The sequence below is a fragment of the Oncorhynchus masou genome, chromosome 31, assembly GCF_036934945.1.
Source record: "Oncorhynchus masou masou isolate Uvic2021 chromosome 31, UVic_Omas_1.1, whole genome shotgun sequence".
NCBI lineage: Eukaryota > Metazoa > Chordata > Actinopteri > Salmoniformes > Salmonidae > Oncorhynchus > Oncorhynchus masou.
Genome location: NC_088242.1, coordinates 60,726,957 through 60,743,634, shown reverse-complemented (window position 1 = coordinate 60,743,634; position 16,678 = coordinate 60,726,957). Strand labels below are relative to the sequence as shown.

General features: G+C 45.8%; 1 protein-coding gene across 1 annotated transcript in view; it reads left to right on the top strand.

Annotated features, from left to right (window-relative positions):
- Positions 1-16,678, top strand: part of LOC135524222 (neural-cadherin-like) — a 131,864-nt gene that overhangs the window by 51,375 nt on the left and 63,811 nt on the right. Inside the window, exons 8-18 of the mRNA XM_064951568.1 lie at positions 1,840-2,012; positions 4,483-4,651; positions 5,195-5,365; positions 5,743-5,915; positions 7,270-7,437; positions 7,747-7,996; positions 8,383-8,510; positions 8,886-9,072; positions 11,991-12,134; positions 13,611-13,894; positions 14,350-15,958. Coding sequence (XP_064807640.1) covers positions 1,840-2,012; positions 4,483-4,651; positions 5,195-5,365; positions 5,743-5,915; positions 7,270-7,437; positions 7,747-7,996; positions 8,383-8,510; positions 8,886-9,072; positions 11,991-12,134; positions 13,611-13,894; positions 14,350-15,958 — 3,456 coding nt within the window. The remainder of the gene's footprint in view (positions 1-1,839; positions 2,013-4,482; positions 4,652-5,194; positions 5,366-5,742; positions 5,916-7,269; positions 7,438-7,746; positions 7,997-8,382; positions 8,511-8,885; positions 9,073-11,990; positions 12,135-13,610; positions 13,895-14,349; positions 15,959-16,678) is intronic.

The following is a 16,678-nucleotide window of genomic DNA, read 5'->3' as shown; positions in this document are numbered from 1 at the left end:
GGGGTCTCAACTTACTATAGAGAGTAAGAATAGTAGAATACACCAGGTGCAATTTCGAAAAATTTGGTTGTCCTTCAGCAGTTTTTCTCTTGTTATGTCAATCACTGAAAGTCACTCAATAAGCCATGTCAGCTAACAATTTTATGATTGGTAGTTAGTCTAGCCAGCTATCTAAACCATCTAAACCATTGATTTTGTTAGTCCTTCTAATTGAAATATCATATGAACATGGCATAAGTCATGGCACAATGGGTAGAATTGCAGGAAATTAGCTTGAAAACTGCAAAAATGTCTCTCCGACACATGGCAAAATGAGTAGAAATGCAGGACATTAGCCGTAAAAATGCAAATATTTTCTCTCTGCCCTGTGTCAAAATGAGTAGAATTGCATGCCATTTGCTATAAAATTGAAAAATGTTCTGTCTGCCCCATAGTAAAATGTGTAGAATTGCAGAAAACGGCAACATTATCTCTATGCCCAATGGCAATGTGTAAAATTGCAGGAAATTAACTCAAATCTTGAATGTTTCTCTCCACTGTCGAGGGGGGGTCACTAAAATGTTTTGCCAAATCTTGCTTAAGGGCATAGCCCTGGGTAAAGAGCAGGCTACTGTAGGTTAATATGAGAACATAAAGTTTTTTAATGGAAATTAGTCACTTGCCAAAGAAATTATAATAGTAAAAAAAACATATATACTGTACAGCAGGTTCTGTCACAAAATGACCTACTGTAGGTGACAAAGATCTAGATGGATATTGTAATTCGTAGTTGTCAGCATAGTAACAAATTATTATTTGCACCTCACCTTAGTTTCGCAACTCAACCCAGCAGAGATAAAGTTAAAGCTAATTTCCTGCAATTCAAAACATTATGCCATAGAAAGAAGGGAGCATTTAGCCATTTAAAGCTAATTTCCTGCTATTCTGCATATTTTCCATGTCTTATGTGTGTTCATATGATACCAGGAGTCGAATCCCGAGCGAATTCCTAAAAATGAAAAACGGAAGAAAAAAACGGTTTGAACCCATTCTGGGTCCGGATCTGGCCCGCGGTCCGCCTATTGACTAATGCTGCTGTACAGTATGGCTAAAACAACATGAGACCGGCTAAGTACAGTATATTATAGTTAATAATTTTGTGTCTAGACTGTGGAGACCTCCTCTACCACAGACAATTAGTGAGCAAGAAGTAGACGAGTGAAAGAACTCAGAACGCTGCCTGTTGTTTTTAATCAGGAGGAGCAGTGAGAGATGAGTGATACAACAAGAGGAAAAACTCCCTGTGCTCTCTCTCTCTCTCACATCAATTACTTTCCCCCAGATCACAAGAAGCTCATCCTGAACCCATTGATGTCGGTATTTACAGAGAGAACAGTTGACTCAGATGCTGTTCTCCTTTCGTTGATCCTTTTTTCCTCCTTGTTATGCAAAGGCAAGACAAGGAGAAAACAAGGACATCTAACGTGCACATATGTAGCCTGGTTAACTTTTAGCCCTTGTCACCTACACATGGGAATGGGGACCTCTTCTCAGTTGAGCTGGGTGAAAGTACAGTTGGGGACAAAAAATGAATCTGTACTAAACTGCAATAAAAAACATGTAATGTAACTGCACCACCAGGGGAATATTTAAGAGACGTATGTAATTACATGGGTTATAGTTAGATAATTGCTAACGAACTTGGCGCTTGGCGTCACCCTGCGTCATGGTAAGAAGTCACATTAACAATGTAACTGGCTGCGGCAAAGGCATTTTGAAAAAGTAACGTTTTAATGTCTTCAATCGTAGGTAGTGGTCCCTTGCTAAGGTTGTAATGGTCCTCTCGTCTCATCTTTTTAGGGTTGATCCGGCTGCGCTCCACCCCCCCTCCCAAGCTCCAGGGACTGGAGTATGTCCTCAACGTGACGGCTACGGACGACAACGCCTCCGGGGGGCCACACTCACTCTCTGCAACTGCCCGGGTCATCGTGGGTGTTGATGACGTCAATAACAACAAACCCATCTTTGAGAAGGTGAGGGAAAAGTATTGTGGATGATGTCCCTTTATACACACAGTAGTACATTGGACTGTATACAGGAAAGTAGTGTTACAATTGTCTTCTATGTAGTCTTCTCTGTCAATGTATTGCGCTGTCTGTCTGTCTGTCTGTCTGTCTGTCTGTCTGTCTGTCTGTCTGACCGTCCAACTCTCTCTCTCTCTTTTGCTCTCTCTCCTACTTTCCCTGTTTCTCTACAGTATCCACCTTATGTTTCCCCCAGAGCTCTGATTAGTGCACATGCTATTTGAAGACAGGGATTTTAATTAATTTCTGAAAAAAGTGACGTATCATCATGATATATTATATACCTGGCTAACTAACGTCCTCCTTAATTAGGAATGATGTATACTTGGTCTGAGAAGTCTTCATAAAGTCCATAAAGTCATGAGGTCCAGTGGATGGCTGGAAGGTGTCGAGGTGATACACTAGATGACCAAAAGTATGTGGACACCTGCTCGTCGTACATCTCATTACAAAATCATGGGCATTAATATGGAGTTGGCCCCCCTTTTGCTGCTATAACAGCCTCCACTCTTCTAGGAAGGCTTTCCACTAGATGCTGGAACATTGCTGCAGGGACTTGCTTCCATTCAGCCACAAGAGCATTAGTATGGTCAGGCACTGATGTTAGGCCTGGCTCACAGTCGGCGTTCCAATTCATCCCAAAGGTGTTAGATGGGGTTGAGGTCAAGGCGCAGTGCAGGCCAGTCAAGTTCTTCCACACTGACCTCGACAAACCATTTCTGTATGGACCTCGCTTTAGCACAGGGGAATTGTCATGAATCTTCTAGAATGACATTGTATCCTGTAGCTTTAAGATTTCACTTCACTGGAACTAAGGGACCTAGCCTGAACCATGAAAAACAGCCCCAGACCATTGTACCTCCTCCACCAAGCTTTACAGTTGGCACTATGCATTGGGGCAGGTGGCGTTCTCCTGGCATCCACCAAACCCAGATTCATCCATCTGCGTGTTTCTTCACTCCAGTCCAATGGCGGTGAGCTTTTCACAGAACCCAAATCGGCTGCGCGCGTGTGCCATCGTGCATAAATGTATTTTGTCCCCCCACACCAAGCGCGATCATGACATGCAGGTTAAAATATCAAAACAAACTGAACCAATTACATTAATTTGGGGACAGGTTGAAAATCATTGAACATTTATGGCAATTTAGCTAGCTTGCTTGCACTTGCTAGCTAATTTGTCCTATTTAGCTAGCTTGCTGTTGCTAGCTAATTTATCCTAGGATATAAACATTGAGTTGATATTTTACCTGAAATGCACAAGGTCCTCTACTCTGACAATTAATCCACACGTAAAAAGGTCAACCGAATCGTTTCTCGTCATCTCTCCTCCTAGGCTTTTTTCTTCTGTTGACTTTATATTGCAATTGGCAACTTTCATAAATTAGGTGCATTACCGCCACTGACCTCGTTCGTCATTCAGTCACCCACGTGGGTATAACCAATGAGGAGATGGCGCGAGGGTACCTGCTTCTACAAACCAATGAGGAGATGGGAGAGGCAGGACTTGCAGCGCGATCTGCATCACAAAGAGAACTGACTTCTATTTCAGCCCTTGACAACGCAGGCGTTCGTTGGCGCGTGAGAGCAGTGTGGGTGCAATAATTGAATAATATTGATTTCCACATTTATTTTGCAACGCTCGTGTACGCAACGCGAGCGGTGTAGTCAGCCTGATACACACTATGCGTTTCAGCACTCAGTGGTCCCCTTCTGTGATCTTGTTTGGTCTAGATGTTTCCACTTCACAATAACAGCAACTTACAGTTGACCATGGCAGCTGACTTGTTGGAAAGGTGGCATCCTAGGTGCTGAAAGTCTCTGAACTCTTCATTAAGGCCATTCTACAGCCAATGTTTGTCTATGGAGATTGCATGGCGGTGTGCTCAATTCTATACATGTTTCACCAACAGGCGTGGCTGCAATAGTCAAATCCACTAATTTGAAGGGTCCACATACTTTTGCATATATAGTATGTTCTTAGTACTTTGATATTCATATTGCTAATATGTATAGTTTCATGTTGGGCATATTGTGATCTCTCTCTCTCTCTCTCTCTCTCTACTAACAGTATTTTACTTGTATGTGTATTAATTTAACAGAGCTTTAGTGAGTCACTGGAGACTCTGTCTCTGGGGCAGACTCATCAAGGATAAGGTAGACATGATACCAGGGAAAGACAGGGTGGGTGGGGCAATGTTGAGTTGTGGTTTGATGCGGTGGTGGACCTTCAAAGAAAGGAATGGCATTGCTCTATTTTCAATCCTATCACGTGTACTGTGCAAATGTCTACATAGTACAATGAGTATTTTCTAACCTAATTTCTGGATTCAGTCTGAACCCACCCCATCTGCCATTTCTTTTTTTCGTTATCTTTCTGTCTCTCTCTCCCATACCTTATTTTCCCTCCCTCGCTCAGTGTCAGAAGTACAGGGAGCAGGCGTCTGTGTTGGAGAACCAGCCCACAGGGACCTTTGTGCTGCAGGTGCACGCGGTGGATGCAGACGAGGGGGCCAATGGGAAGGTCAAGTATGGCCTGATGCACAGAGACAGAGCCATGCCTGCCTTCAGAGTCCATCCTGACACAGGTAGGTACAGAGGGCAAGGATGCCAGTTAGCTGTGAGGGTACTTGTTGAATTAGTCATAACCAAGCAGGATGTGTAGCATGGAAACAATAAGGATTTAAGACCAGGGGTAAATGCCTAACAGGTTTAACAATTACCATGCAGTCTTGATACTCTTAATAATATATAGTTTTTAATGGTATTGTCAAATAAATGCCCTTTCATACCTGTACAATTGAAATTAAGTGTTACACTTCATACTTAACTTCTATTTATCGACCTATTGATCACGTTTTGCAGTATAACAATGTACTGTTTTAATCATAAATGGATCCAGGATAGATATAACAATAATCAATAATGTCATGACAAATACAGCTGTCCTATTAACGAGGTGTGACTAAGTTCTTGAGTTTTTCCCGACCACTCAGGAAAAAACTCAGGAAACAAAATTATAGAACAAAACTAGGGCCCAGAGCTTTTCCTCAATTTCATGGTCACATAGTTACCTCATGAAAAACTCAGGGGCCCTAGTGATGACCTTAGGCATCTGACCTCTGTGTCAGGTGTGATCGTGACGGCACGGCGGTTCGACCGGGAACGTCAGAGAGAGTACTCCATCACAGTGACGGCTACAGACTGGGCTGACGAGCCTCTCATAGGGATCTGTCAACTCAACGTCGTCATCCAGGACCACAATGACAACAGCCCCAAGTTTGAGAACCTGCGCTACGAGTGTGAGTGTCGTGTTATACATAATAATACATATGATAAAAGTATAATATAATACTAATACATATGATTGATGGCAGACTGACCATTCATTATCATGATATAGACTATTAACCAAAGCTCTTAGAAAAGGTTTTATGTACTATGCGTTATGCATAGTAACTCTTTACTTAATTATCTGGTAAAAGTTGTCATCGTAATCCATTGTCTTTACATGTATTGCCATACGTAAAGATGTAAGCATACATAAACATACATAAGCATTTAAACAATTGATTTGTGGTCTGTTGATTCAGTCTGTACTGTTTGCCAAAGTTGTGACAGACCGTGACCTTGCTCCAGAGTGAGGAGCATATTGTTTGGTCTATATTGTCTCTCACAGACTTTCTGAGAGAGGACACCATGATCGGCACCAGTTTCCTGCGCGTGGCGGCGCACGATGATGACTTTGGCACCAACGCCGTCGTCACCTACTCCATGTCCCAGGAGCAGCCTGAGTACCTGAGGGTCAACCCTGTTACCGGCTGGGTGTACGTCAACCAGCCCATATCACAGGTCTGTCACATAACCAGTGTGGTGGAATTATTGCAATCAAAAGGAGAGACTTAGATTTCTTCAAAATCATCAAACGTTATTATTTAATTAGTGCAGTAATGGAGCTGGTCGGTCATCACCCCTGGAGGTGATCACTGAGAACTCAACCAGCTGGTCGGTCATCACCCCTGGAGGTGATCACTGAAAACTTAACCAGCTGGTTGGTAATCACCCCTGGAGGTGATCACTGAGAACTCAAACAGCTGGTCGGTAATCACCCTGGAGGTGATCACTGAGAACTCAACAAGCTGGTCGATAATCCCCCCTGGAGATGATCACTGAGAACTCAACCAGCTGGTTTGAGCCACAGCATTTTATAGCAAAGTCCATCCTCTTTCAGTCTATTTGACAAACAACAGATGTATGGAATGGGTCACAAGGTTAAGATTTGTATGAAAATACTTAGAATTCACAGCAGACAGTATGTCATTGTGTAGAGACCAGGGTCTGTCCCTGGAGTCATCTCTCCCTGGTACCTTAGAGAACAGAAACATTAACTCATGCTCTGGAATGCGGTATCACCCAAAGACATCGTAAATCTTCCAGAAGCCCATCCTCAGTAGAACACACACAGATGAGCATTCTAACAACCCCTTATTCTGTTGCATAAAACAACCATTTGATGCAAGAACAGCATTATAACATAATCTTGTAATTTCCACCATACCAGTCAGTCAATCAGCCCATCTCACATGTCAGTCAATAAGTCAGTCAACCAGCCAGTCAACCAGCCCATTTCACAGGCCATTTAAACAGACAGTCAGCCTGCCCATATCACAGGCCAGTCAACCAGTCAGTCAACCAGCCAGTCAACCATCCCAAATCACAGGTCAGCCAACCAGTTAGTCAACCAGCCCGTATCACAGGTCAGTCTACCAGTCAGTCAAACAGTTAGTCAACCATCTCAAATCACAGGTCAGTCAACCATCCCAAATCACAGGTCAGCCAACCAGTTAGTCAACCAGCCAGTCAACCAGCCAGTCAACGGCCCCATATCACGGGTTGGTTAACCAGCCATTCAACCAGCCTCTTGCTCAATCCCAGTAGATATCATCAGTGCAGGGTAATAGAGCTGTGTAAAATACCGTGTCATTAACTTACTGAAGTATATCAGGCTTAAATGAACCATATTAGACAGAATCGTATTGGTCCTTGCTATCCGGGACTATCCCTGGGATGTCCCTACCCCATTGAGGTTGACATTTAAACTGGTTAAGGTAATGGGGGGTGGGGGGTTAAGGCTTACGGGATTAAGGCTTACGGTTGGGGTTAGCAGTAACCAGATCTAATTCTCTTGCTATTGTTTTGATGGCAGAGGTCCTACATCACACGGGAAGTAGTTGCCACGGATGGGGGGAATCACAGCACATCTGTGGAGCTGTCTGTCACCATTACCAATGTGAAGAACCAGCCCCCGCAGTGGGAAAGGGACAGCTACAGCGTGGTCATCCCAGAGAACACAGCCAGGGACACTTCCATCGTGGTGCGTGGAACAGTCCGGGTACCAGCCTGGGTGGCATGGGAAGTCTATCCCATTATGCACTTTTGGGTTGTCTTTGTTTTGACCATTCAGTTTGCTGGCTGCACACACGTTACTCAAGCATTTGGAAAATATTGCAGTTGCAGGCTCAGATTTAGTCAAGGAGCACTAATTGACTTGACCAACCTGCTGTAATTTATAATTTAATTTACTCAACAACTGAATAAATGTAATATTATACAGAAAATCCCATTGAATGTTTTTGTCGTAATTCCCTCGCAAAAAATATTGTTTACTCTCCGTTTACATCAGACGATCAAAGCAACCTCGTTGCTAGGCGACCCCAGGGTGACTTACAACCTGGAGGAGGGCGTGGTCCCGGAGACTAACATGCCTGTGCGGTTCTACCTGTCGCCCAACCGCGAGGACGGCTCTGCCTCCATCCTGGTGTCGGAGCCGCTGGACTATGAGACCACACCCAGTTTCTCCCTGAGGGTGCGGGCTCAGAACGTGGCGGCTGTACCACTGGCTGCATTCACCACCATCTATGTCAACGTCACAGGTAGGTTGCAGCTCAGACACCCTGCAAACACCCCATCACAAGGGGGCAAATCCTGACTTCCACTTATGTCAAATGTTTTGCATGGATGTCAGTGGGAGACTTAGTGAACATTTGACTTAAGAGGAAGTTAGAGCCGCCCCTGGGTGAACTGTAAGCATTCACTATTGTCTTCAATAGACATTGATTCATGACTCATCTTTTTCTTCTTCTCAGCTTTATATGTCGTATTCTTTGAAAGCTGTAATTTTATACATCCAGTTGCACAAAGTCAGTGAGAAAACTCCATACTGAACCCTTTTTTTAACTTGAAATAGTCTCATGACAGTTTTTATTATAGGTGCAGAAATATATTTTCAAATAATGATTTCTCATATGTTGGCCCTCAGACGTGAACGACAATGTTCCCTTCTTCACCTCCTCCATCTATGAGGCATCAGTGACTGAGGGAGCCAGGGTGGGGACCATGGTCCTCCAGGTGTCTGCTCACGATAAGGACCTGGGTCTCAACGGACAGGTTAGTGGCACATCCACATCTCACATAACATAACAAAATATCAATTGACCCATCCATAACTTAGCATCACATAGTTGTGGTGATCAAGCGGCTGGGATTATGTGTTATTCTGCCTGTGGGGTTTTGACCGTACAACTGTGAAGCTATGCAACACTATAATGATAGTGTTGCAGTGACTCGAGTCTCTATGAACAGTCATGTGACTCATACATAGAACAATTACTCCCCCTCACCGTTTATCGTTGGTGATTCCATCTGTTACAGTGACCACATGGATGTGATAGAATATGGATGCCGTACAGAAGTCAGAAATCTCCTAATATGGATACCGTAATTAACTGTACTCTGTCCATGTACTCTGTCCATGTCCTATAGATCACCTACTCCCTCCTGAGTGACAGTAGTGGGGACCACCGTCTGTTTCGTGTGGATCCAGAGCTAGGCTCCATCTATACAGAGGCGGTGTTTGACCGTGAGGCACAGGGATCCTACTTACTGGAGGTTCAGTCTGAAGACGGCATGGAGTCAGCACGGCCCGGGAGGAACAAACAGCCCAATTTTGGTGAGGCCTGGGTTGTATATATTAGGGCATAACATAGCAAAAAGGTTTGCAGTGATGTTTTTCTGATTTGCAGTGATGTTTTTTCCGATTTGCAGTGATGTTTTTTCCGATTTGCAGTGATGTTTTTCTGATTTGCAGTGATGTATTTTCCGATTTGCAGTGATGTTTTTTCCGATTTGCAGTGATGTTTATCCGATTTGCAGTGATGTTTTTTCTATGTTTGCAGTGATGTTTGGTATCTTATAAATATGACCCTGATTTGACTACTGCAGTCCTGTAAAAACACAAAAGGCAGTGGCTGCGGAGCCGACTTTTCTTGGACCTGAAGCTTTTGCGCATATCACGTTCTACGCATGTGTTTCTTTACCTCTATTTTCCGCACAAATCTATGTGCTCTCCTTCCCTTCACATTTCTCACTGTCAATCTTGAATGATTATTATTCAAGATTTCCCGGTGAAACGTCCATGCAGCATCTGCATACCAACCATTTGATCTCAGTTTTATGAGGATATGTATTTAGATCTTCTTGAGTTACACTGTGTTGTTTGGAAGTAGCCTACAGCGTTGTTCTAAATTATGTGCAGTGAACGGATTTTAGAGCAGATGGTGTTAACAAAGTAGCGTAGCCTTCCTGTGTATTTTGCCTAGTGGCCTACCTGTGTATTTTGCCTGTTGAGTTTTGGCCACATGAGAGGGTTTTTTGTCATACAGTAATGTTATACTATGCTATTATATTCAGTTCTGTTATGTAGAATACTATCATTATGTGATTGTGCAGACATTGATTCAGCTTTGATCTAACTTGATTAAACGAGCCCCATTCGCCAGAGTAGTGTAACGTTTGTCGTCGGAAGGAGACCAAGGTGCCGCATGGTAGGCGTACATTATTTTACTTAAATGTTCCACCAAGAAAAAACAATAACAATACAATGAACGAAAAGCTTCGTCGTGCAAACTACATGCACTCAAACAAAGACAAGATCCCACACTGAAGGAGGGAAAAACGGCCATCTAACTATGATCCCCAATCAGAGACCAAGAAAGACAGCTGCCTCTGATTGGGACCACACTCGGCCAAACACAAATAAATAGAGAACATAGAATGTCCACCCAAATCCACCCTGACCTAACCAAACATAGAGAATACTAAGGATCTGTAAGGTCAGGGAGTGACAAGTACAATTTTTACAAGTAGAACAGAGACTGTGCGTAAAGTAGAGCAAAAACACATGCTTAGAAGCATCGGGATCTTTACTCCAGAGAAAAATAGGTCAGAAAAGTTGGATCCGCAGCCCAAAAATAAAACATTAAGTACTGTAATGTGTATAGCTAGGACTGTTAAACCCAATGTGCTCAGCTGAAACAAAGTACAAAAGGAATTCATACACTGTGCACATTGTTTTACATAGACAATAAATGCTTATAGCATTCTATTCATTTGCCTCCTGCGAGGGCATATGAAAAGAGAATCTTTCATTTCATTCATTCTAACAGCGTAACCAGACAGCCTCTTGTCTCTTCCCTGTAGAGAAACTCTCTGAGGGTTGTGGTACATAATTTTACAAAAACATCTAATTTCGCAGTTTGCTGTTCAGAAATCTGAATTTTGTTTTTGGCTTGGTCCTTCGTGATGGCAGAATTAACTCTGTTTCGGTATCGCAGGTGATGTAATAGGAAGCTTTGCGTTCCGAATGAGTTTTTTTTTTTTAAACAAATGTTTGTGGAGAAGGTATTAGAGGTAAGGGTGATGGTTTGGAACAGCAAAGCCTCCTCTCTGGGGGATGTGAGGGGGCTGCTTAGCATTTCCAATGAGCCTTAGCGCTGTGTTGGCGTTGTCTTCTGCCACATATCTGCACCAGCAGAAGGGCTCATCTCCTTAGCAAATACTACCTGTCTGTTGGGAGAGGGAGGAAAAAGAAAGAGAGGGGGGGTAGATGGGGATAGGGCCAGGGAGAGGGAGGGAGGAAGGGAGAGAGGGGGGGTAGATGGGGATAGGGCCAGGGAGAGGGAGGGAGGAAGGGAGGATGGGGATAGGGCCAGGGAGGGGGGGGGAAGGGAGAGATGGGGATAGGGCCAGGGAGAGGGAGGGAGGAAGGGAGAGAGGGGGGGTAGATGGGGATAGGGCCAGGGAGAGGGAGGGAGGAAGGGAGAGAGGGGGGGTAGATGGGGATAGGGCCAGGGAGAGGGAGGGAGGAAGGGAGAGAGGGGGGTATAGGGCCATGGGGATAGGGCCAGGGAGAGGGAGGGAGGAAGGGAGAGAGGGGGGGTAGATGGGGATAGGGCCAGGGAGAGGGAGGGAGGAAGGGAGAGCGTGCAGAGAAAAGCAGAGAGATGTGGTGGAAATAGAAGCACATTTGTATACATGGCCATGTTACATGACCTTCTATACATACCACTTACGACACAAATGTCAGCAACCTTTTTAGAGAAAGATAATCATGTTTGAGTTTAAAAAAATAAAGGTCTGAAAATTGACCCAGACAGACAGAGACGTAAACACTTGTCGAGTCATAAATATTTTATCATCCCAGAGGAGAGGTGGAGAGGTTCTTCATCTGTTTTCTTTTAGAAAAGTCTGTTCACGAGAAGGTCTACCTAATCACTGTTGTTTTCTGCCAAAATGTAACACGGCTAAAACCATGGTTGAATAATTTCTGTCATTTCAAACACCTAATTGAGAATAACACTATTTCTGATTCCCTTGTCAAGTGAGGCACATTACATTGGGTTAAGTGCTTCTCTCCCCTTCAAAAGTGTAGTTGGCTCACACTGTGACTGCCGACATCCTCTGATGTGAAGAGGGATTGGATGGAAAGAGAAGTGTTAGGATGATAGGAGAGAGAGAGAGCGGAGGATGACATACCGAGTTGTAGCTCCATGGCGTTTAATCTCCTTCCTCTTGTCGTTCTTCTTGCAGACACAGCATATGTGCGGGTTTTCATCAGCGACGTGAATGATAACAAACCCGTCTTTGCTCAGCGCCTCTATGAAGTCGGCATTGACGAGGATGCAGATGTCGGCCTGACTGTTGTCACCGTCGGAGCTAATGACGAAGATGAAGGTATGGGAAGGAAGGATGAGATGACAGGGGAAGAAAGAGGATAAAACCAGGGATGACACATTGGCAGTCATGGCAGTGTTACACATTGATAACATTTCTATTTTCTAGGGAGTGCAGGTTATGGCACTGGGGCAGTGAGAAAGGTAACCTGGCACAGGTTTAACATTTCATGGGGACTTTTGAAACCTGAGGGGAAAAGTCTATTTTTCACATTTTGTGCCTGGCCAAAACTGTCCTTGGTGTGACACTACACTTTGGTCAGGGGTGACTGACTGTCAATGAAATAATGACATTTTCCCAAACCCCGGACTCAGTGAGACAGTGAGGGCAGTGAAGGGTTACAAATGTTCAAAAATCTGGATTCAGTTCTGATTAAATCATGCTGAGACGAGCTGAGCCACCCTGTGCTACATCAGGACGCAGCCATTTAATCGTCAAGTAATGCCACACCACATGTTCTAAAAAGACAGACACACTCCTACACTGTAGGAGGGTGGGATTTGGTGTGATAAACCAGCTCATCCCTGATTCAGCAGCAACACTCTGCGTAATATCCCTTTATCGGCCATGTTTTGGCTTGTTAATCAAGCATTTATCGCAAGCCGGGTCAGTGCGGCTTAGCTTGTAGTATATGTAGCACTAGCCTCAACCAAGCCATGATGAACGACCAGAAAGCACCAGCCCCCAACATTGAAAGTTAGCAGTTCTGCCCGGGAGCCTAAACCCAATCTGTCTTGTTTAAAAAAAACACACATGGGCTCGACTGCAGTATAAGCTTATTGGAGAGCCCAGAGGGAGCGCTTTGTCTACTGATTTGTGTTAATAGCAGAGATTAGACTAGCATTTACATTGGGCTTTAACACAACAGACTGATTGAAAGGGGAGCCATGAAACATACAGGGGATTAATTTATCTGGGTAACGTAAACCCACTGGATGGTGTCCATGGAGACACAGCAGAGAAGTTCAGATATCTACTTCCTCATTGGTTCATTTCTCAAACCCTCAAGGTGACATAGGCAGGAGGTCAATTTGACAGGTGTACCTTACACAGGAATGGAGTCCTACCACCTGTTTACATACAGCAGAGTCTGTTTCTGCTCTACCCAACATGTCATTGCCTTGTTAACAAGGTAACAATAACATCAACTTGTTGAATGCAGGAACAGTCTGGCACATAATGCTAGCTAACAATGAGGTATGTCCAAAAAGGACCTGCATTAGACCAGCATCCTGTCCAGGGGGTGTACTTGTACAGTACGTCAAGCTGCACCACGCTACAGAAACAGGAGATAGGCTCTTGCCAAAGCTACTTACGTACTTTTGTCCAAAAAGGCACCCTATTTTCTATATAGTACACTTTAGAGCACTATGCAGGGAATAGGGTGCAATTTCAGACTTACCCTAACTCTAAGAACAGCATCCAGAACTCCACCTTCCAGAATGTCAATTTCTTCCCTCCCTGGTCCCACCACAGGTGCCAACGCCAAGCTGCGTTACCAGATCACATCGGGCAACACCGGAGGGGTGTTTGACATGGAGCCTGAAGTGGGAACCATCTTCATCGCCCAGCCTCTGGACTACGAGCTGCAGAAGAGGTACAAGCTGCTGGTGCTGGCATCGGACGGGAAGTGGGAGGACTACGCCGCTGTGGTGGTCAATGTGGTCAACAAGAACGACGAGGCTCCAGTCTTCTCTATGAATGAGTACTACGGCTCAGTGACCGAGGAGCTGGATGGCTCGCCGGTTTTTGTGCTGCAGGTGTGTGTCTCAGAGTTCTTTCTCTAACCTGGGTGCCAGTCTGGTTCAGCTTGTGCAGTCGGGTACCGAGGCTCACACAATCATGTAAAATGTATGCTTCTGTATGTCATACTGTACATGTGCTAGACGTAGCTGGTAACTACAATGGATATCACTCTACAATATATTTCTGTCTCTAGCCTGAGTGCCTGTCTGTTTCTGCTTGAGTCAAGACGTAGTTTTGTTGTTTGACAAGCCAGGGGTTCATTTTGAATGCACAAACAGTCAGGTACCCAGAATAATCTTTATCAAGCATAAATATCAAATCCATGCTTCTGTATGTCATGCATGTACATAACTAGTCTACTTTCTACTTCATAACTAATGGCTGAGAAGATAGATTGATGGGCTTTATGCTTATAAAGAGAGGCACACACACACACACCGATGTTGATGAGTTTTGTGTGTCTTTCCAGGTTACAGCCATAGACCCAGACAAGGATGCAGACCAAGTCGCCGTGCGCTACTCTCTTCATGGTCAGGGATCGGAGTCTAAGTTTGTGATCGACGAGATCACAGGGAAAATGTACGCCCAGAAGACACTGGACCGCGAGGAGCGGGCAGTGTGGCGCTTTGTGGTCCTGGCCACAGACGAGGAAGGGGAGGGGCTCACCGGCTTCACTGATGTCATCATCAACGTGTGGGACATCAATGACAATGCGCCTTCCTTCGTCTGCGTGCCCGACGGCTGTCACGGCAACGTGGCCGAGAACTCGCCCCCAGGTACCTTCGTCATGGAGATGACGGCGACGGACCTTGATGACACGGCGGTGGGTCAGAACGCCATCCTCTCCTACCGTATCATCGAGAACGTGCATGACGCAGGAGCCGCCAACTTCTTCACCGTTGACGCCAGTACAGGCACCATCTCAGTTGCAACCGGTGGGTTGGACAGGGAGGTGGCAGAGCGGCACCAGCTGGTGGTTGAAGCCAAGGATGGAGAGGGTATGATGGGCACGGCTACCGCCACTATCATCATCACGGACCTGAATGACCATACCCCCCGGTTCAAAGACAAGTGGTGCGGGGCTCGTGTATCTGAGAGCAGCCCTCCAGACTCAACCGTGCTGAAGCTGGATGCTGTGGACCCAGACTCGGGGCCTCACGGCCTGCTGGGGTTCAGTGTGGTGGCAGGGGACCAGGGGGAGAGGTTCTACATGGTGAGCCACAAAGCAGAGCAGTCTGGAACTCTGAGGCTGAGAAAGAGGCTGGATTACGAGCGGCCCGGCGAGCAACAATTCAACCTCACCATTCGTGTGGAGGACTCCGACTTCTCCAGCCTCATCCACTGCATCATCCAGGTGGTGGACGAGAATGACCACGTCCCAGTGTTCGCCCCCACCTCCTACCCCCTCGCCCCTCTGCCAGAGGATGTTGCAGTGGGAACCAGTATCACCCAGGTGACGGCCAGCGACTCAGACTCTGACCTGAATGGGGAAATAATCTATAGCATCTCCCCAGAGTCAGACCCGTATGGCCATTTCACAGTGGACGGAAACGGCATCATGACCGTGACCTGCCCGCTGGACAGAGAAATCGTGGCAGAGTACCAGCTTGTTGTCCTAGCGACAGACCGGGGTAGTCCAGCCTTGACGGGTAGCACCACGATCCAGCTGAGCTTGCTGGATGTAAATGACAATGGGCCAGAGCTGGAGGTGACCTATAACCCTGTCCTCTGGGAGAACAGCCCTGCTCCACAGGTGGTGTGGCTCAACCAGACCTCCACCCTGCTCCATGTTATCGACAGGGACTCCCTTGAGAACGGGCCTCCCTTCTCCCTCTCTCTCCCCCGCCTCTACGCCCCTGACTTCCACCTGCAAGACCATGGCGATGGCACGGCAACGCTCACGGCACTGCACCGCTTCGACCGTGAGCGGCAGAGGGAGTTCTTCCTGCCCGTGGTCATGACGGACAGTGGTCGTCCGCCAATGACGGTCACCAACACACTCACCGTCACTGTGGGCGACCAAAACGACAATGCCCACCAGGAGGGAGAGAAGGAGATTTACGTCCACAGCCGGAGGGGTGAGTTCCTCACTTTAAGACAAGTGTCAGACAACTTTCAGTCAACTTTTGGTATTCATGAAGTGCCTAAGAGAAGGAGAGTCTGAGAGTAAGAGTGTTTGAGAGGAGTGTCTGGGAGTAGGAGTGTCTAGGAGTAGGAGTGTCTGAAAGTAGGAGTGTCTAGGATTGTCTGAGAGTAGGAGTGTCTAGGAGTGTCAGAGAGAAGGAGTGTCTGAGAGTAGGAGTGTCTAGGAGTGTCTGAGAGAAGGTGTCTGAGAAAAGGAGTGTCTGAGAGTAGGAGTGTCTAGGAGTAGGAGTGTCCAGGAGTGTCTGAGAGTAGGAGTGTCTATGAGTGTCTGAGAGTATGGGTGTCTGAGAGAAGTGTCTAGGAGTGTCTGAGAGAAGGAGTGTCTGAGAGTAGAAGTGTCTAGGAGTAGGAGTGTCTAGGAGTGTCTGAGAGTAGGAGTGTCTAGGAGTGTCTCAGAGTAAGATTGTCTGAGAGAAGTGTCTAGGAATGTCTGAGAGAAGGGGTGTCTAGGAGTAGGAGTGTCTACGAGTGTCTGAGAGAAGGAGTGTCTGAGAGAAGGAGTGTCTGAGAGTAGGAGTGTCTGAGAGAAGGAGTGTCTGAGAGAAGGGGTGTCTAGGAGTATGTCTGAGTGTCTGAGAGTGGAGTGTCTGAGAGTTGGAGTGTCTGAGAGAAGGAGTGTCTGAGAGAAGGAGTGTCTGAGAGAAGGAGAGAAG